The sequence below is a fragment of the Rutilus rutilus genome, assembly GCF_951802725.1.
Source record: "Rutilus rutilus genome assembly, chromosome: 16".
In the NCBI taxonomy this organism is placed as follows: Eukaryota; Metazoa; Chordata; class Actinopteri; order Cypriniformes; family Leuciscidae; genus Rutilus; species Rutilus rutilus.
In genome coordinates, this window is record NC_140224.1 from 19,930,834 (window position 1) to 19,953,138 (window position 22,305).

The following is a 22,305-nucleotide window of genomic DNA, read 5'->3' on the forward strand; positions in this document are numbered from 1 at the left end:
GATGGATAATTGAGTGAACTCTGAATGAACTCACCGAATCAGTCAGCGTGGACAATAAAAACATGACTGGAAAGTTCCATATCATAATTTCTTCAATATATCCATTAAGCTCATGCTGTGCCACCAAGAAGCAGAGGTGTGGACTCGAGTCATGTGACTTGGACTCGAGTCAGACTCGAGTCATGAATTTGATGACTTCAGACTCGACTCGACAAAATGTACAAAGACTTGCAACTCGACTTGGACTTTAACATCAATGACTCGTGACTTCACTTGGACTTGCGCCTTTTGACTCGAGAAGACTTGCTACTTCCCATGAAAACTGGGGGAAAAAATGTCCACATGGCCGCGCCGCTCTCAGTTTATCTGCATCTGTGAAAAAAATGTGCACCACCTGTATGCATGCAGAGAGCGCGCGCGCTGCCTGCACGACATCCAATCACTGTAGTCCCACGTTGTTTTGATTCGACAGCATCTAACGCCCGTTTCACATTCACACATACTCCGTTTGCAGTGCGTATGCGCCAGCGGGTGCGTATTTTTTTCCGTACCCATGTTAACAGGTTAGAGCTTTCACACTGCACGCGGTTGCAGTCCGTCGATCCGTTCCAGGTGCGGTGCGTATACAGCAGTGCCGCGATCGTTTCCGCACCGAGTCTATTTCTGCTGTGCTGCACACGCTGAATTAAAGTGACAGCGCATGTTTCGTGGTCAACATGAACACAGATTGACCTAAAAATGTAGTAATTTCACCATAAATGCGATTAATTAAATAAAATGTAGTAATCTCACCATAAATGTATTTAATTAAATACTATTTTCACTTTAAGACCAGGGTAAAGCAAGGAAAACTACAATTTACCTCAACAAGGCGACATAATGAACAAATCTCGTCTCATTCGTGGAGATGGAAAAACATGTTCCTTGTGACATGCAAGATTTATTGTATTAATTTAAATATAAAATAAAAGGCATGAGAGTCGGCTGTTTTTTTATATAAGTAGCCTACATGGTTAAATATTTGACCACTTGCTTTAGGAACTTAATATAAGTAGAAGTAATGCATTGAATAATAGGCCTACGTTGTTTAAATTGTGTTTAAACGTGCATACGTCTATTAAAGAGTGTATATGTGTACAAAGAGAATCGCAATGCTGAGACATAAGACCGGGGTAGCCTAAATCAAGGGAAAATACATATTTCAACAAGGCAACATAACACTCGTCTCATTCGTGGAGGTGGAAAAACAAGTTCTTTGTGACATGCAAGATTTATTGTATAAAGATTTAAATTATGCAAAAGAAAGAGTATGAGTCTGCTGTTTTTGTCAATTTTAAGTTTTAATTTAAAATGTAGGCTATACGATTTTAATATAAGTACATGGTTAAATATTTTACCACTTGTTTGAGCAACTTAATATATAATTATATAAGAGTGATGCATTAAATAATACGTTGTTTAAATTGTATTTAAACGTGAATACGTCTATTAAAGAGTGTATACGTGTGTACAAAGAGAATCGCAATGCTGACAACATTTTTTTTTTAAATAAAAGATGCTAATAACTTCTGGATTTGAAATACAGATAGTGAGTATGTATTTGTGGTACAGCCGCGGATCACGCACTGCAAACGCAGCATATGTGAAAGCACTATTGCGCGTGCTGGTCTTGCACCGCATACGCACTGCAACACGCATTCCAATTATATTATCAGGTTGGTCCAGTTTTTCAGAAGTGATAATTTTGAGGAGTGAGGATTTTATTGATGACATGTTTAAAAAGGTTTAGGCTAAAACGACCCATGTCTATTTGAAAGTTAAACTGTTTTGCAATATGAGGTTAATACAATACAGGACTGAAGCTGCATGCTGTGCATTGTTCTAGTGCAATATGCTGTTGAAATACAAGCATTGTTTGTGAAAATTAAATTATCTGTTTTTTACTGTATTTGATTATAAATCAAAGTATAAAAAGAGGTTTAAATAAATACAAATCTTACAGACGTACATGATTTGTATAAATTTTATTTCTGTGGTAAGAGGACTTGAAATGACTCGAAACTAAAATGGTAGGACTTTGGACTCGACTTGAGACTTGTTGGCTTTGACTTTTGACTCGACTCGGGACTTGCCTCATCTTTGACTCGACTTGACTCGGGACTCGAGGGCAAAGACTTGAGACTTACTTGTGACTTGCATAACAATGACTTTGTCCCACCTCTGCCAAGAAGTGAACCTGAACCTGTTTCAACTCATCAGATCATTAGCAGAGTGCACATGTATTAAACAAGGTACATATCCTATGCGGTGTTGAGGGCCCTCTGGATGACCAGGGTTGGGAACCAGTACTTAGGTGATTTACCCAAAAGTAGCAGGACATCACCCCGGCCCATGGTACACAAAAATAACTGAAAAGTTAATCAATAACATTTCAGTGAGAAACACATTAGTCCTTGCCCTTGAATAGAGCACTTACATGACTAATAACACCTCATTCAATCATGTTTCTGAGAGATGGAAAGCCAGTGAATAAACAAGGCCCTTCACAAAACTAAATGAGTTGATGCACTCCGGAGAGAAAAATGTTATCCAGATATTATGTTTTGAGCCTGATACCCTACACTCATTAAACAGAATAGATGAGAGCTCTGTTTACAGTGGCAACACATTTGTGCTGTGAACCTGTGACCCTCTTTACAGCAGAATGTGAGTCATCAGGTGTTCAGGGAACATCACTGTGCTCTTACCGCCTCACACATTAAATACTCTAAATTTTAGATTTCAATTCATTTTCTAGTTTGAATTTCTTTCCTTATCTAGGCTACTTACCATAATGACGCATAGTCATTTTTAAAGTATAATTTACCATATCTATTTCTAAATGCATGTTATTGAGAGAGAATGATTAATCCATGCATAATGAGATTATTTTCTTTATTTGTTTTGACCTTATAATTTTTAATCAAAACCTTCTTTCATTCCTTCATATGTATGTCAAAATATGGGAAAATATGTTAAAGTTACAACTTTAATAAACAGGTGAACAAAACAATCAGGACCCTATAATCACAAACTGTGATGATTTGATTTAACATTGTAAATCTAGCAACATCTTTATATTTTCATTTTTCTTTATTGAATGTAGGTTTATAACACTATGTTGTGTTTTATTACCTTGGCATTAAATTACAGAAAACTGGTAAGCACTGCTGTGTGAGTGTTTCTAATACAACAGCCGAGGAAGTGACTGCAAATTTAACATCTTTCTCTTGTTTGACCAACGTCATTGTCACAATTTCCCCTGTTTTTTGTGTTCTTCGTTCTAGGACTCTTATTTCTCCATTGTTTCCTGTGTCCTCTTCCTGTGGTTTGTTCCTGTTTACCTTTGTTTCTATGGCTGCCTTATTTGTTACCATGACAATTCATTACACACCTGTTCCTTGTTAGCTACTTGTTTTCCATAGTCTACACTTAAAAATAAAACTTCCAAAAGGGTTTGTTTTGCAACGATGCCATAGAAGATCCATTTTGGGTTCCCCAAAGAACCTTTCAGTGAACTGTTCTTAGTGTAAAGAACATTTAAATGATCTACAGAACCTTTTTTTACTAAAGAACCCTTTGACCAATGGAAAGATTCCATGGATGGTTCTTCATGGAACCAACAATGTCAATAAAGAACCTTTATTTTTAAGAGTCAGTCGATGTATTTTAAATCTTTTGCGGTTTCGTTTACCGTTATGTTTTATGTTTCTTGTCTGGCTCTCGCCATACCTTTTTGGATTTGGATTTTTCATGTTTGTATATCTTTGTTTGTGTGGAGTCATCAATAAACTGCTAAAAATATCATCACCTCTCCTCTTCCCTGTGTTACCGTAACAGTAATTATTCTCACAATATTTTTTTCCTCAATTGGAAAGTTATGGAAATGCTATTGTGGATTTTCTCTTTTGCTATTGGGGCAAACGGGGAGTGCAAAAATTATATTTGTTGTGTCTGTTCACCAGACAGCTGCTTCTAACCCCGGAAATGTGAAAAGAGTCTATTTGCATTACTTTTATATTTTATTTTAGGTGTGGGGTTTTTTTTTTCAGTTCATGTAAAACTATTACATGAATCACAGGTTCAGTGAGAGCAGGGTCCTGTTCCTGCTTTTATACGCCCAGCCCAACAGAGGGGCTATTGAAATGATAATGTGACCTTTCTCCATCTGGGCTGTTGAAGCTCCACCAGGATTACATCTGCTACCACCGCTGTGATTGTACTCAATTAGTATGATTGGTAATAGACAGAAGTGACGATGCAAAAAAAAAAACAAAAAAAAAATGTTTACACTCATATCAAATCATAAGTCTCAACATGCTGTCTACTGCTTTCATTGTCATGTAATTTATAGTGACCCCAAAAGTATTTGAACACATATATGAATGTCATTACATTACAGAAAATATTAAACCAAGTGGCATTTATCACAATAAATGTTATTAGCACAAAATGTTGTTCATTCAAATTAAAACAAAATTATTCTGGTTGTTAAATGTGACAGAAACATGTCCATTGTGATAAACAGCTACATAGGACATCTGTGTGAACTGATTTTTATACATCCACTGAAATGTCCTTAAGGTCAGTTGTCAAAATCAAACAGAATCCCAAACATGGGAAATGAAAATAGAAAAATGTTCATTCTTGAGTTCTTAAATTAGAAAAAGTCACATCTAAAATGTGTTTGTTTGACATGTCGTTATATCTGCCAGTGCCACGAAATTCTGATGTTTTATGAGTGACTTTAATGGTCGTTTTGGATATTAATACACCTGGATGAGTTTCGATGAGGATCCAGCTTGTCTGTCGCCCACAAGTGGTCACATATATACCTGCATGTTATTTGCCATTAGATATACTTATTCAGCATCCTTATCATTGTCATAATTATTATGGATCCAATAAAAAGCAGCACATCAGTGCAGCTGATCTATGAAGCATTTATCCATTTATCCAGTAATATTCTCTATAAATGTGATTCAACCTAAACGTATCGATAAATAATTTAGAAATAAATGTGTTATTTCGAAATCCCCCTGAATCGATTATTAAAATGATTATTATTTTGTTTACTGGGGTGCAGTAACGTTAAATTAAACATTTTATATACCAGTTTATTGAAAACTGGAAGACCATCGCTTTCGATGGTCTTCACACGCCTGGCTTCTCTGTGGTATCCGTCCGCGTGGAACTATATTACTGTCTAAATATGAAAATCACTGCTTGAAACACACCTCGGACACGCAAATCCACTTGAGAAACACTAGTAGAAAAGCATACAATTCGCTTTATACGGTTTACAAAATATAATAATTTACAAAATGAGTAAACAGAACAACGGCGGATTGTTTTCAGCCCTTACACTAAATTTCATTCGGTGTAGCGGAAGTTCATTTACAACTCCTTCCGGTCCCCTTGCTGGTAAGTTGGTGCTGTTTTTTTTGGGAGTAATTTTGTCATTTAGATACATAACGAGTGCAGAAGTCTCTCATGAGCATTTGTCTGAAAGAAATCCGCACCAGATATTTGCACCAATTAAGGTAAAAAGTGAAAATCTTGAGTTCTGCGTGTGAAAAATGTCTTGGACTTGGTATTGGGTTAGCAGCCGGCTAGCCAGTTAGCGACAGTAGGCTCTTTCTTCTGTAAATGGCCTGGTTGTGTTGCTAGCTTATTCTATACTATTATAAACAAATTAATTTCCAGAAAGCGTAAAAGTCTCTGTGTTCGAGGCAGCTCTGTGATAGATAGGTTCGTTTAGTTTTTAATATAAGCGCATCATGTCATGTCAGTGAGCGTGACTGCAGTAGGCGTGTTGTTGCAGTTTGGCGCGCCCATCGCTTCCCCTAAACTAGAGGTGAACTTCACTAAAACACTTCTAAGTAATTGTGCTGGATGAGATGTTGTTTTTGTTTTAGATTATTATTGTTTGCATTTGATAGTTGATATAAATACATCGTCACGTCACGTTTGTTTGTATGTTTACATAGCGTTTTAAACAACAGATTGCTTCAAAGCAGCCTTGCAGTAATAAACAGGAAAACCGCGTCAATGTTGCAAAATTATAATAAAACTATCAAATTGTTCTGCAGAAGACGATGTAGTATCATTATTCAGCTCAAACTCAAACCCCAATTTTAAAATTTTAAAAGGCAGCTACATTATTTTCATGTACATACCCAAATTTGTTCTGAAAAATGACCATTAAAATGTGCAAAAGAAATGTAAAAATATTTTCTATTAAGTTAATTTATTATTTTTTTCTACTCACTATTGTACTGTACTGTTGGATGTGTTTATTTATTTAAATAAAATGTATATTACTTCATTTTAAAATCACTATGTAAGATTTTTGGGTTTAAAATATCCAAAAACCACTAGAACAATGTTATATTTTGTTGGCTTGTGTAACATTATCCCAAGTGTTTCAAACAAAGTTTAAATCCAGAGAAATCAGCTATTTTAATCAGTGTAACAGGCTGTGCCATTACGTCGCCTTTCGATGAAATCATATCTGCGCTACCCTTTCCTTCAGTAGAAACCATGGAAACACCAAATCTTTCACATATTATGTGTTTTATTAGAGAGGTGAGCAACTGTCTGGATACGTTTATCGACAGAAAACTGATCATTGTTATAGTGTTATTTTCTTGATTTACTGTGTGAGTAACATGTTTGCACCATGCTTCAGAGGCAACACTATTTTAAGATCTAACCTATATTTGTAGAAAATAGGAAGTAGCATTTTCTCCACCCATACAATATGTTTTAAAATGTACTGCATGCCATTTAGCAACACGTCGAGTCATCCAGCTTTTATTTATTTGATATTCTAATATTGATCTAGCTCACTGCAATGTGCAACACGTAGAGTAACCTTATAACATAACTTTCAACACACTGAAATGCATTTTTACTATGATTGTTTTGACCAAGTCAAACAGCGCTGCATTACCCCACAGTTTTTATACGTCAGATAAAGTGAGCTGTATGAGTAGTGATTCAGCTGTTTTATTAGAATAAAATAAAATAATGTGAATTTAAGTGATTAAAGTGACAAAGTTCAGGGAAGAGGGAGGCAGACGTTAAACGTAACTTAAACATAAAGGAGTGTCGGTGGCTGACTGCGGCATAATAAAAACAGCAACGTAAAATGTCCTGCACTGCTTCATACCACAGTAACGTTGATAAAACCTGAATACATTAGCTCAGCCATGAACATGATTTCTGCATGATTCCCGTCAGATTGCTTTCCATCAGCTGTGGATGTGAAGACGACATCTCCCATGATTCCACGCTTATTCACGGCGTCATCAAGATACAGCTTAGTTATTGTTATACGCGACCTCTAGCGGTGAAACTTACAATATGTTTCTTATTTATTTTAATCAAGTTTATTTACTTTTTTATTTTATAATTTTATTTATTCTATTTTATTATTATTTTAATAACTTTTTTACAGACCCCCTAGTCCCCGAACCCCATTTTGCTGTAGAAAAGGTGTTTACTTACAAAGTACCATGGTAATACTGTTTTCTGTGTGTAGATACTATATGCTTTTTTGACATGTAGTGTCTTGTAAATACCATGGTACGTGAATTTGGTAATAATTCAATACCACTGCATTTGTAGAGTACTGATTTTGTGCTAAAGTGTCATTACTGTTCTTGAAAACTGACCGTTCCTCTTGTTTACTCGACTAAAGATTACATGAACTTCTACTGAGACGAGCGCAGACACTAGTCTGCCCCTTTACAGCGCAATCCTGTCTATCCCGGCCGCCACCATGTCTTTCGTCCCCACCCCTAGCCCCACCGTGGTGGATCAGACCACCCTCATGAAGAAATACCTGCAGTTTGTGGCGGCACTCACTGACAACAACACGCGTGAGTCTGTTTCCTTCTGTTTCAGTTGTTACTATGTTAGATGAAAGCGTTGTCTCTGCTTACTGATGTTTTTCCTTCATTTAAACATCAGCGGATGAAACCAAACTGAAGATGATGCAGGAAGTCAGTGAGAATTTCGAGGTAAACTCTTCTATTTTGCTTCTGAAAAGCTTAAAATGAAAGTTGCTTTCACGTAGTAATTGATGTTAGTCTCTTCTTTCTCAGAATGTCACATCTTCACCACAGTATTCTACTTTCTTGGAGCATATCATCCCTCGTTTCCTAACATTTCTGCAGGATGGAGAAGTGCAATTCCTTCAGGAGAAACCAACACAGGTGTGCTTTTTGATAAAAATCATATTGCTCAAGTCATCATAAATGCCTCGTTCCTGGCATTGAAGTAAACTTGGGGTGTCTTTGAATTTTATTATAGCAATTAAGGAAACTCGTCCTGGAGATCATCCACCGAATCCCAACTAATGAACATCTGCGGCCCCATGCCAAAAACATCCTCTCTGTCATGTTCCGCTTCCTTGAGGTCAGTCTTTACCTGAATGTCACACTTCAACTGATATAAAGAGATTCTATAAAATAGCTGTAGAATTCTCATTTTACAGAGCATTTTATTGGACAAAAGTTTGTAAATGCCACTACCTGCAAGAGGGACATCATTTTTTTTCTGTTTTTACATAAACATGATCAGCAGAGACACAATGATGAGAGCGATGTGCTTTAGTCCGGGGAATGGTACTGTGTGAGTGAGTGTGTGTGTGTGTGTCTGTGTGTGAACTCTAAAGTACCAATTAGCCTGGGCGCTGAAAGTAAAACTGATAAGATCTGAGTGTCCAAATGCTGATCTGTGTGGATTTTGAATTAGAATACACTAGCATATAGAATACAGTTCAGTTTGGGGTCCGTAATGTTTTTTAACACTAGAAGTGCCATGGCAGTCATTTTGACCGTTTTGAATTTTATATCTGCAATAACTTTGTTAAAAAAATAAATAAAATCATGCTGGTACCTGACTTTAACTAAAAGTGTCTGTATTTTCATTTAAAATGTTTTTCATATAAATTACACAAGGCAAAAAAACAACTGAACATATTTACCTATTTCGGCCGTAGACGGTCATATTGACCGCACTGAATTTCGCGGTATTATTATACATATACCAATATACACAACAATAAAATGTGGTGAAAAATACACAAAACATATTCCACAACAAATCATTTACATGTAATGATATTCAGAACATAACAAGAATGAAAAAATAACTATAAACAAGCCAAAATGAAATACTTTATAAGCGAAAGTGAAAGTAAGCGGCGTTGGGCTCACGTAACTCTCTAATTAGAATCAAAATGTTTCAACATTTGCGATGTATTTGGATGGTAAACTATTCTTTATTATAGGCTTTGTACTTCACTCACGTTCCAATATCGACGGAAAAAATCATCCTCTTCACATGCGCAAAATGGTACGAATTGTGCTAGGCTACTGACTATATAAACAGAGCAGTGAAATTTTTATATGTTAGGTTGACTATTTTATTATTATATTTTATTATGGCTATAATGAACAGGCTGCAATGTCAAGATTGCAATGCTGGAATATGGTGTGTGTGTAAGGCGCGGGCGCGATCGAACAGTGGAAACATGAAAGCATGGGCTACTCCGTTATTTTGTTCAGGACATCTACGGATATGATTTATTTATAAATGTATCATTAAACTTGTTTAAATGTACAGTTTGGTGTTGTTTTGTTTTTAAAAGATATCCTAATACAATAAATGCATTAATCTCTCAATTGGATATTTATCATTAAAGATATAGAGTTTGGAATCTAGCGGTCAAAATGACCGCTTGCGGCAGTTCTAGTAGTTATGGAATTCTGGCACTTCTGGTGTTAAGGGAAATTTTATGGATGCACTAAATTGATAAAGTGTCAATACAGGCTTACATTGTTTAGATTTATTGTTCCAAATAAATGCTGTTCTTTTGAATATTGAAAGAGTGTATCTTGATTTCCACAAAATGATTAAGCAGCACAACTGTTTTCAATATTGATTCTAATGAAAAATGCTTCTTGAGCAGCTAATCAGCATATTAAAATTATTTCTGAAGGATCATGCGACACTGAAGACTGCAGTAATGATGCTGAAAATTCAGCTGTCATCACAGGAATAAATTACATTTTGAAATGCATGAAAATAGAATATAGTTCTTTATAATGTCATGATATTTTACAATATTCATGTTTTACTGTATAGTTGATTAAATAAATAGTGAGCCTAAGGGACTCCTTTCAAAAACATAAATTACTGACCCAAACTTTTGAACGGGATTTTAGATGGTATCAAAGCTTTTATACATGCACTAAAAGCCACAAAACTCTATATTTGATTTGAAGTCATTAAAGGGTAATTACTTTAAAGAGAATTTGAAGAGTGGATTATTTCACTTAATTCATTTAGCAGGCACTTTTGTCTAAAGTTACTTAGAAATGAATCAGTGGTTGTAGTAAACAATTCATTTTACATTTGTTTACAATGCATCATATTGTGGGTATTTTTTTTATATTGGTTCTGACTGGTTCTTGCCTCTGTGTTTCATGATTTAGATTGAAAGTGAAGAGAATGTGCTCATTTGTTTACGCATCATCATTGAACTGCATAAACAGTTTCGCCCGCCGATCTCTCAAGAGGTGAGATGCAGCCTTCTGGCACTCTTGATGTTTACTAGCATTTGCATTTCCTGTGTTTCAATAAATGTTATTAAATAAACATCTCTCTGCCCACTCTTACAGATTCATCATTTTTTGGACTTTGTGAAGCAAATTTACAAAGAACTGCCAAAAGTCGTGGTAAGCTGGAACAAGAATTGGATTTGTAGTATTTGTTTGTGTGTGAAAGTATCTGTTTTCTAAACCTGTGTCTCTGTCTGTCAGACAAGGTATTTTGAGAATCCTCAGGTTATAGCAGAAAACACTGTGCCTTCTCCAGAAATGGTGGGCATGATTACCTCAGTATTGGTGAAGACCGCACCAGAGCGTGAGGACAGCGAGACCCGGACGGTCAGTACACATGCTCTCTAACTGTACACAATCCTCATCATCTCAATAGTTTTGACAAATGTGATCAGCAGAGACACAATGATGTGAGCGATATGCTTTAGTCCAGAGAATGGTACTGTGTGTAAGAGTGTTTGTGTGTGTGTGTGTGTGTGTGTGTGAAATGTAAAGTACCAATAAGCCTGGGCGCTGAAAGTAAAACTGATAAGATCTGAGTGTCCAAATGCTGATCTGTGTGGATTTTGACTTGATCGCAAATGCTGGGTTAAATGTATCAAGTGTTTCTGATTGTTAAAATAGTAATAATTCTCACACCGATCTGATTGAAATACATTGGAATACATCACATCTGGTCAGCGTGCCGCATATGTAGTAGCTCAAGTTAAACAAATTGAATGCATCCAAAGCTCAAATCGGATCCGAAAATTCTGGTCGGCACCCCACACAGTCCCTGTGTGACTCTCCATAGCAAATTAATGACTTCTGGTTAGGGATGCACAATATATCGGCCGATATATGTTAATTTTTAATGTTAGCGCTATCGGCCCGATAAGAAAATTTAGCCAATATATTTAAGCCGATAAATAACTGATTATTTCCTTGAGCTGAGACACTTCAGATGCTCACTTTTCGCCATGATGGTTTTGAATTGCTTGAAATATGATTGGAATCACTTCAAAAAAGGAAAATACAGTTTAGTGCAACATGTTCTGTCATATAGGCTGCCATAAAGGCTACATAAAATTATAATGAGAACATTATAATTGTGTGCTTGAGACATGGCTTTTAATGGTGAGACTTTTGTTCTTTGTAATCAGGCTCTCAAAAATTTGGATTTAGATTTATCGGTCAATATATTGGTTATCGGCTTTCAAATATAAAGAATTATGGGTAATCGGTACGGGCCAAAACTTCCGTTCCATTGGCTGTCGTTTGTGGTGTGCAGTGGAAAGGCGGCTTTAGAGTTAGATACTACAAATACAATGTTGTCACATGCGTTTGTGACCACAACAATATGTGCATTCAGTCACAAAATGTTTTGAACCCTGATTGCACATGTATTTTTAGCCAAGTCTGCTAACATTTGTAAAGTGTTTACATTCCTGGAGTTCCTAATCATAGACTGATTCTAATGCGAATGATAGTTTATGTAGACACTAGAGGGCACCAAATTCCTGCTTATGAACTTTGTTCAAAAGAGGAGCTAAAATGCAGTTGCAGTTCAGCTCTTCTGAAACAAACATTTTCTGCAAAGCCGCTTTGAAACAATATGTATTGTGAAAAGTGCTATACAAATAAGCTTGAATTGAATTGACTTTTACTATCAACAAAGACAACTCCATATAGGTGTTCAAAAGTTTTATCGTAACACCTTGTGTAGTCTCTCACTGGCCTCATCTGTCTTCTCTGTGTCCTCCAGCATACCATAATCCCCCGGGGATCGCTGTCACTCAAAGTGTTGGCAGAGCTTCCCATCATCGTAGTCCTCATGTATCAGGTGAGAGCCCATAAAAACACTCATTCAATGTTGACTTTATGCCAGCCCTCCTCAATTAGATATTTGGCTCCTTTATAAAAGGTGTCGTCAATCATCTGAAACACGTACTTGCTAGCTAAATCCATTGTTTACTCAATCCTGGCACGCTTATCAAAAGGGTGGTTGTGATTAGATTTTTTTTTTTTGTCTTTGTCAATATGCTATTTGACAATAGCAAAGAAAATCAATTTTGATCTTTTGAGTCATAAAATGGCAGTCTGCAGCTGTCAGGAAGCTACAATCAATCAAAACACGACTTTTGGTTTACCTTCTCTGCACGTTATCATTTTACATTTGACCAGCAGGTGTAGTCCTATTTTCTGCCTAAATACTAGAACCCAGAAACATCGCAGATCCTGGTTCAGAACTTATTGTTTGTCGTTGTGTCTTAAAATCCTCAGGCAGCTCTAAATCTGTAAAGGATTTTGCATTTGAGTCAGACTCTTCTGTTTTAAATGCATGAATCTTATAAATGCTGTAAATTGCACTGCAACAGTGTGTACGTGTCAAGCAGAGGTCTCACTGTACTTTGATACATTAATTGCTTTTCTGTATGATGTTTCTCCTAGCTGTACAAACTGAACATTCACAACGTGGTGTCAGAGTTCGTGCCTCTTATCATGAACACCATCATGCTGCAGGTGTCTCCGCAGGCTCGGTTAGTGACCTCTCTCGTTTCGTTGAGTGTGTGGCGTTACATCACCGTTAATGCACTGAAATAGATGCAATTTAACACAGTGACATTTTAAAGCATTTTCTGGTTTCTCTCCATGACAGGCAACACAAGCTGTTCAACAAGGAGCTTTATGCAGATTTTATCGCCGCTCAGATCAAGACCTTGTCGTTCCTTGCTTACATTATCCGGATCTACCAGGTAAAGGAAAACATAGCTTGACCACCTGTTAATTCAACTTTTCTAAACTTGTTGTAATACTCTAACAGTGACTAATGTGGACATGTGTGTGTATCAGGACTTGGTTGGGAAGTATTCCCAGCAGATGGTGAAGGGGATGTTACAGCTGCTGACTAACTGCCCCCCTGAGACGGCTCACCTGCGGAAAGAGCTGCTGATCGCTGCCAAGCACATCCTCACCACAGATCTACGCAGCCGTGAGTCATCCACCGCTAAACACTTCGCAGGTTGTTGGCAGATATTCCCAAATAAGATATGCAAAGCGTTCGCTATTGTAGGAGAGCTCGCATCTGGTGTTAATTACGCCACTGAGCTTCATGGGGTACCGCTTTGATATGTTACGGCTGCTTTCCTTTTGAGCTTCACCCCTCAATCAATAGCGTTTGTGAGAGGAATCTGATACACTCTTCTAAATCATTAATCCTGTAGAGAAGGTTAAATGAATCGATAAGAAACTCTCACTGTTGAGACCCGACATTGATGTATCTCAGGGTTCATGGGCCCTTGAGCCGTTTTGGTTGGGTTTAGAGTATGCAATGACATCTGATAAAAGCTGTTTGTGTTGCAGAATTCATTCCATGCATGGACAAGCTTTTCGATGAGTCGATACTCATCGGCTCAGGATACACTGCGAGAGAGACGCTAAGGTAAGAACGCAGATTAACCACCTCCAAATTGATATGGTATTGTCCATAAATGTCAAATATAAGCAATCTGTGCAATATGCAGTGCACACATTTAACTTCCAAAGCATAGTTAGGTGCCTGCGTAGGCAGTTTCAAGGAATTGTAGATGCCCTCATGATGCAAAAGCTCTTTTCTAAAGCCAAATGCTGTGCTCTGCAGAGAAGACAATCTCAGAATGCTTTGCGACAAGCAAGGTGAAAAAATTAATCGAGAGTGTCGTCAAAGGAATATTGGTAACACTTTACAATAAGGCCTCATTTGTTAACATTGGTTAATGTATTAACTAACATGAAATAACTATACGCAATACATTTGTTACAGGATTTATTCATCTTTGTTAATGTTAATGAATAAATATATAGTCGTTTATTGTTTGTTCATGTTAGTTCACGGTGCATTAATGTTAACAAATACAGCTATTGATTTGAATAATGTATTGGTAAATGTTGAAATAATCATTAACTAAATCATTAATTAATAAATTCTGTAGAAGTATTGTTCATTCTTAGTTCATGTTAACTAAAGTAGTTAACTAATTTGAACTAATAAAACCTTATTGTAAAGTGTTACCGGAATATCTTTTTTAATTTTATTAACATTTAAACCACTTACAAACAGCCTGGCACTTACAAGAATAAGAGAACAAATACATGAAGGAAAAAATATTAAAGGATTAGTTCACCCCAAAATGAAAATTTCCTAATAAATTTCCTCACCCCAATGCCATCCAAGATATCCATGTCTTTCTTTCCTCAGTGGGAGAGAAATGATGTTTTTTGAGGAAAACATTTCTGGATTTTTCTTCTAACAATGGACTTCATTGGTTACCATAGTTTTTAAGTCCAAATCAATGCAGTTTCAAAAGTGTTTAAACGGGCTGTACGCGATCACAGCTGAAGAAGAGGTTGTTATCTAGCGAAACGATAGGTCATTTTCAATTTTTTAAAATAATTTATAGACTTTTTACCTTCAATAGTTCGGATTGAGCTGATCAACAAACGGACAGGGAACTACATCATCATGTTGAAAGGTCACGCCGGCACCGGCAATACTATTTGAACTACTATTCATATTCATCAGAATGTTATTCATATACTATTCATATTCATATTCACTGTCATACTATGTAAACATACATTGTAAACAGTGGGGCGGTACTTCTGCCGGCGCCGGCGTGACCTTTCAACGTGATGATGTAGTTCCTTGTCCGTTTGTTGATCAGCTCAATCTGAACTATTGAAGGTAAAAAGTCTATACGTATGAAAATTTTTTTTTTTTTTTAATGACCTATCGTTTCGCTAGATAACAACCTCTTCTTCAGCTGTGATCGCGTTCAGCCCGTTTAAACACTTCAAAGACTTTTGAAACTGCATTGATTTGGACTTAAAAACGATGGTAACCAATGAAGTCCATTGTTAGAAGAAAAATCCAGAAATGTTTTCCTCAAAAAACATAATTTCTCTCCCACTGAGGAAAGAAAGACATGGATATCTTGGATGGCATTGGGGTGAGTAAATTATTAGGAAATTTTCATTTTGGGGTGAACTAATCCTTTAATAAAATGATAAATAAAAGAAAACGCTCTCTCTATGTGTATGTACACACCATACCTCAAAATTATAATCTTATTATGGGGTCCATACATTTTGAAAAGTTTATTAATAAATTAACATATCGCTTTGCCATATATTTGAAGACATATTTTAAAAGAAGCTTTCAATTCATTTATTACTGAAACTGTATTAATAAAAATATTAGAGAAAATTATTGGCTGATAAAGATAAACTGATCATTATTTTCATGTGATGGATGATAATTGATAAATGGATTTTAAACTCTTTAATGAATAAATAAAAAATGAAACATTAAAAACTTACATTTTAAAGTGATTTTAGGCATCACAACATTATAATGTACAGTGTGAAAAGTGAAATAATTTTTTAACTATTATAAAAAATGTGTGTTTTTAAAGATTAACTTTAAGTTTTAGATGTGGCAAAGATATCTCATAAAAAAGATTGTTTAATTAAAAAAATGGCCAATATTTGTAAATGCTGTGCATTTTACTTACTAGAGTATCACATTGCAGTTCTGTAAGTTCTGAAAAACACTATTTAGATGACACGTTCATACTTTATGATTGCCTACTTGGAGAATTGCATCACTTACGAGGTTTTATTTCAATTATTTTGCTCTCTTAGAAGGTGGCCGCAAGTTAGCTGATTTTGGAACGTTTTGGAATGAGCTGTAAGGGTTCTTTTTATTGTAATTTCTTCAGTGTGGCTTGAGGCCACAATCCCTTTCCTTCCAAGTTTCTTGGGGGGAAAAATTAAGTTAGATTTCATCAAGTGCAACAGATCAGAATTGATATTTAATGGTGCTTGACTGAGCTGAGATGCCCCACTGGGCAGAGGAGATACAGGTGCCCATCTTCATGTGCCAGGCTGTCCTGGCATTGCCCACTCGCTGTCTCCCTGCCCCAGATGTCGTATGCCTGCCAACACCTCCTCTCTCTCATCCACGGCTTCCATCAGCCTTCAGCAGGCAAATTTGGCAGGACTCACAATCTGTCAAAGCCATTAGTGTCGTTTATTCTAAACTTTGCCTGAAATCTCCCAAGTATCGATCATAGATATTATTATCAGCTGGGGTCGTGAGCTATTTGCTCTTTGAGGGTTGGTTTTGATCAATTTTAGGCTGGAGGTTCTATACCACAAGAGTAGGGATGTCTGTAATGAGTCAGTAGTACTTTAAAATTACGCTACCATTCAAAGGTTTGGGGTTAGTATGTTTTTTTTAAGAACTAATACTTTTATTCAAGTAAAATTGAGCAAGGCCTCATTAAAATGATCAAAACTGACAGTAAAGACTTTTATAATGTTACAAAAGATTCATATTTAAAATAAATGCTGTTCTTTTGACCTTCATGGTTTCCACAAAAATATTAAGCAGCTTCATATTAAACTGTTTTAACTATCATGATAATGAGAAATGTTTCTCGAGCCAAATCAGCATATTGGAATGATTTGTGAAGGTGACACTGAAAACTGGAGTAATGGCTTCAGCTTTGCCATCACAAGAATAAATTACATTTTAAAATATACTAAAATAGAAAACAGTTCTTTTGAATTGTAATAATATTTCACAATATAATTGTATTTTTGATCAAATAAATGCAGCTTTGAGCTTTTTGAATGGTAGTGTATGTTTTAGAATAATCAAAAGCAGTTAAACATGGCTGTCTTAGCAAGGTATTCTGTAAGCACTGTCATGTCTTTTGTAAACAGACAAAGTTGAGGCCATCAATGAACATCAACATGGTATTGAAATTGCTATCAAAATTGAGAATCGTGAAATTGGTATAAACAGAACAGAAATCCTCTAGAAAGCACGAATGTTGTTGTCTAACAGCGAGTCTGTTGATGTTTCAGGCCCTTGGCATACAGCACACTAGCAGACCTAGTACACCATGTAAGACAGAACCTCCCGTTGACGGACCTCTCCCTGGCGGTGCAACTGTTTGCTAAGAACATTGACGACGAGTCCCTTCCCAGCAGTATCCAGACCATGTCCTGTAAGCTGCTGCTAAACCTCGTAGACTGCATCCGATCCAAGAGCGAACAGGAGAATGGCAATGGCAGAGACATTCTCATGAGAATGCTGGAGGTGAGAGAGACCACATTAGCCAATGTAAACCATGCTGTGATCGTGATTACAATGGGCTACAAAATGCCACTGTCTGGCCATATGCAAATGCATTTGTAAAGCACAAAATCATTGATCTGACATTGCAAAATTTCTATATCTTCAGGTTTTTGTGTTGAAGTTCCACACCATTGCACGGTACCAACTGGTATCCATCTTTAAGAAGTGTAAGCCCCAATCAGAGATGGGTGTGGTAGACTCTGCCGCATTACAAGGAGTCCCAGCAACTCCTACTGTAGCTACGCCCGCCTTACCTCCATCTGCGCCCCCAACACCCGTCACCCCTGCACCACCTCCATCTACATCTTTTGATAGACCCGGCGAGAAGGAGGACAAACAGACCTTCCAGGTGTCCGACTGTCGCAGTCTGGTGAAGACCCTTGTATGTGGAGTGAAAACAATCACATGGGGCATCACTTCTTGTAAAGCTCCTGGAGGTGAGATGGATGGACATTCTTGGCTTTAGATTGTCCCAAGTCATTAAATATTAGCTCTGTTTAACATTTTCTTTTTGTCTGGACTATATTGATCTTTTTAATGTCTTTGTGGGGCATCTCAAAGTCATTGAAGGGTTAGTTCTGCTCAGTATTTCCATTTAAATAATTCATTTTGGTATTGTTGTATTTCAGAGGCTCAGTTCATTCCCAATAAGCAACTCCAGCCCAAAGAGACACAGATCTACATCAAGCTGGTCAAATATGCCATGCAGGCCTTGGACATCTACCAGGTACGACCGTCCACTGATTAGTGCAGATTACCACAGCAAAATCCTCAAACAGGCTCCTAAACTTTATGATATAACAATAGAGGTGTGTCCAGTTATGTTGCCGCATCTCAGAGTGTAATACAGTCGGTTTACTCAAATTCACATGATCTTGAGAGCTGAAGTTTACAGCTTATCACAGAGCCAACCCCCTTTTGGCTAGGTACAGATTGCCGGCAATGGACAGACGTACATCCGTGTGGCTAACTGTCAGACGGTGCGGATGAAGGAAGAGAAGGAGGTTTTAGAGCACTTTGCCGGAGTTTTCACCATGATGAATCCTCTCACTTTCAAAGAGATCTTCCAGACCACCGTTCCATACATGGTGGAACGCATATCCAAGAACTATGCCCTACAGGTACTGGTGCTTTTTCGTTCACTGCAGAATTTAATTGACTTTTTCTTTCTGCAAAATGTATTGACCATTGATATGACATGGCTGTCCAATCCTTCAACAGATTGTGGCAAATTCCTTCCTGGCCAACCTAACCACCTCTGCACTGTTTGCCACCATCCTCGTGGAGTATCTGTTGGAACGTCTTCCTGAGATGGGCTCTAACGTGGAGTTATCAAACCTCTATCTCAAACTCTTCAAACTGGTCTTCGGCTCAGTGTCTCTCTTCGCTGCTGAAAATGAGCAAATGCTCAAGGTGAGCGTTGTGTCTTATGCACATGAAGGTTTTTAAAGTAAATTGTTGCCTCTTTTGTCTTTTAGTTGGCTAAGGTGCTTATTTAGATTATAGAATAGGTAATTCACAATTTTTTCATAGCGATTGGATAGAGGGATCGCTCACACCCTCAAAGCTCTGATGACACTGTGCTGTCTAACGCCTCAGCGCCAGTAACCGCGCTGCATTAATTTTAATGCGTTCTGTCAGCTCCTCTGATGAGAAATGACACTTGTGCCTCAGATTGACAGGAAAGACCAAAGTGAAGGTCACTGTGAAATAGTGGAAAGGAAGAAGCTTCTGTATCTCACTTCCCATCAATCCTGTTGTCCGCTGAAATTATCATCTTATTTTCAGTGTCACTGTTTTGAAATGGTCTATTTTTTAAGTTGGTTGCAGTTTACTTTTCACAATTCTTTCACACACACGCTTGTTTTACTGTATTAGGACATTTGGCCCTTACAAGTATAGCTGTTCAAAAGTTTGGGGTTAGTACGATTTTTATTTTTTTAAATATAATACTTTAATGCAAGGATGCATTAAATTAATCAAAAATGACAGTTAAGATATTTATGTTAAATATTTTCATTTCAAATAAATGCTAAAGTAAGAAATGTTTTTGAGAACTAAATGAGAATAATGAAATGATTTCTGAAGGATCATATAAAACTGGAGTAATGGCTGCTAAAATTATAGCTTTTCCATCACAGGAATAAATAAAAAAATTAAATATGAAAAAAAGTTACTTTAAGTTCTATTGATAATTCACAATATAATTTTATTATATTTTTTATCAAATAAATGAAGCCTTATGAGCATGAGAATTTCAAAAACATTTAAATGTTTTACCAACCTTAAACTTTTGAATGGTAATGTAAGTGGGTGTCAAATGCATATATAGTAATAGATATAATTATAACCAAATCATCAAATATATGCCAATCAATCAGCCTGACAAATTTATCAGAAAAGCATATTTATTCATCTCTTACATACAATGAAGATGACATATAGAAGTTTTGTTTACTTAGGATGTATTGAATCTATTTCTTTCACAGCCTCACCTTCATAAAATAGTGAACAGTTCCATGGAGTTGGCTCAATCTGCCAAGGAGCCCTATAACTACTTCCTGTTGCTGAGAGCCCTGTTCCGCTCAATAGGAGGGGGCAGCCATGATCTCTTGTACCAGGAGTTTCTGCCTTTGCTGCCTAATTTGCTGCAAGGTGAGTGAGATCACAAACCGTAGGGTTTTTCAGAACAATAGTCCTCAACTGTTGGTTTACAACCTTTCTGAAAAGGTCACAGACAGTAGGTAAAAAAAACTGTTTAATGCAAAAACAAAATACAGCTAACCTTATAAGTAAATATGAGTATCATCTCTTCACATATCTTCTGTTGTTGATGTTTGATGTTGATTACCATGACAAAACACTCAATAAATCACTAAAAACAAATGTTACTGCCTTGTGTATTGATTCTTTGTGGCTTCTCTTTAGGTTTGAACATGTTGCAGAGTGGCCTCCATAAGCAGCACATGAAGGATCTGTTTGTTGAACTGTGCCTCACTGTCCCAGTGCGGCTGAGCTCTCTTCTACCCTACCTGCCCATGCTCATGGACCCACTGGTGTCTGCCCTCAATGGTTCCCAGACTCTGGTCAGCCAGGGCCTGCGCACACTGGAGCTCTGCGTGGACAACCTGCAACCTGACTTCCTCTATGACCACATCCAGCCAGTCCGAGCCGAACTTATGCAGGTAAAGCCTTTGAGCTGTCACCTTTGACCTGACAGAGTCCTGAGGGATGATTCAAATGTTTTCTTAATGCCTTTATGAACAGGCATTGTGGCGAACGCTCCGTAACCCCGCAGAGACCATCTCCCATGTTGCTTACCGGGTGCTGGGAAAGTTTGGAGGAAGTAACCGTAAAATGCTGAAGGAGTCACAGAAGCTGCAGTATGTGGTGACTGAGGTTCAAGGCCCCAGCATCAAGGCAGAGTTCACCGACTGCAAAGCCTCCATTCAACTGCCTATGGAGAAGGTGATGCTTTTATCATTTTCATACAGGCATCTCATTGCAATGTCACTGCGTCATGTATGTAGTACCTTGTAGGGACTGCACAATACATCAAAATCAAAATTATTTTTATGAAATACAATTTGTTTTTTATTCTACAGAACAGTTTTTAATAACTTTATCACATTATTTTAGCAGTTGCTTTACTTTTATTTATTTATTAATAATCACAAAAACTTTCTCTCTCTCTCTCTCTCTCTCTCTCTATATATATATATATATGTATATGTATATGTGTATATATGTGAGTGTATATGTTTTTCTTCTCAAATTTTATCATGTCAGTTTTCCCCCAGTATAGTGCAGCCCTAGTACCTTGTCATATACTCATCTTTTCACACATTTCATCTATTTTATTTATTTATTTTGGAGCTTTGTCAGCAGGGGATCCAAATTGTTTTCATTTTAATGGTAAAGAATGGCCAGCACATTCTTCAACATTATGTCCTATGACCTTGAAGTGATATTTTCATTTAAGGTTTAATTATTCCTTTAATCAGAAATGTATAAATATATTCATATTAAATGGCATTTTCAATGCTGAAGAGATTTGAATTTGAGGTTGATTTGAGATTAATCCACTTGTGTTGGTTGTTATTAAAAACTCTCACAGAACCATAAGCGGCTATGTCATGTTTTTGTAAACAACAAACCACCGCGGCATACCTAAACACCAATTTTGGTTTCTGGCTTGGTTCTCTATAAACCGTAACAAATTCACTTCCTTTTATGTGTCAGTTTGCCCTCAATATGTGTGTGAGAGGGATGGGGGTGGTTCAGGGGTTGGAAGAGGGATTCTCGTCATGTAATGAATCCTTGTCAAAGTGTAGTGTGTGCAGAAAGACATCGTCTTCCCCAGGTAATTAAATAGATCATCAGGCTGTAAGCTGTGCTCATCTCTTCCCTCCTGCCCACCCCCTTCTAATCAATCTCTCCCTGCTGTGCAGACGGGATTATTTACTC

At 37.0% G+C, this 22,305-nt stretch overlaps 1 protein-coding gene across 2 annotated transcripts in view; it reads left to right on the forward strand.

The window, feature by feature from the left end:
• Positions 1 to 5,449: 5,449 nt before the first annotated feature.
• trrap (transformation/transcription domain-associated protein) overlaps positions 5,450 to 22,305 on the forward strand; it is a 90,040-nt gene continuing 73,184 nt past the window's right edge. The window contains exons 1-21 of one of the 2 annotated variants that reach the window (XM_084434892.1): positions 5,450 to 5,463; positions 7,745 to 7,925; positions 8,017 to 8,066; positions 8,151 to 8,261; positions 8,359 to 8,463; positions 10,548 to 10,631; positions 10,734 to 10,790; positions 10,875 to 11,000; positions 12,418 to 12,495; positions 13,104 to 13,192; positions 13,312 to 13,408; positions 13,506 to 13,644; positions 14,016 to 14,094; positions 17,565 to 17,799; positions 17,945 to 18,275; positions 18,468 to 18,565; positions 18,765 to 18,959; positions 19,060 to 19,251; positions 20,328 to 20,493; positions 20,767 to 21,023; positions 21,106 to 21,306. In XM_084434892.1, the coding sequence (XP_084291018.1) occupies positions 7,826 to 7,925; positions 8,017 to 8,066; positions 8,151 to 8,261; positions 8,359 to 8,463; positions 10,548 to 10,631; positions 10,734 to 10,790; positions 10,875 to 11,000; positions 12,418 to 12,495; positions 13,104 to 13,192; positions 13,312 to 13,408; positions 13,506 to 13,644; positions 14,016 to 14,094; positions 17,565 to 17,799; positions 17,945 to 18,275; positions 18,468 to 18,565; positions 18,765 to 18,959; positions 19,060 to 19,251; positions 20,328 to 20,493; positions 20,767 to 21,023; positions 21,106 to 21,306 (2,790 nt within the window). In that variant the 5' untranslated portion in view covers positions 5,450 to 5,463; positions 7,745 to 7,825. The remainder of the gene's footprint in view (positions 5,464 to 7,744; positions 7,926 to 8,016; positions 8,067 to 8,150; positions 8,262 to 8,358; positions 8,464 to 10,547; positions 10,632 to 10,733; positions 10,791 to 10,874; positions 11,001 to 12,417; positions 12,496 to 13,103; positions 13,193 to 13,311; positions 13,409 to 13,505; positions 13,645 to 14,015; positions 14,095 to 17,564; positions 17,800 to 17,944; positions 18,276 to 18,467; positions 18,566 to 18,764; positions 18,960 to 19,059; positions 19,252 to 20,327; positions 20,494 to 20,766; positions 21,024 to 21,105; positions 21,307 to 22,305) is intronic. The other variant, XM_084434893.1, reaches the window with a different exon arrangement.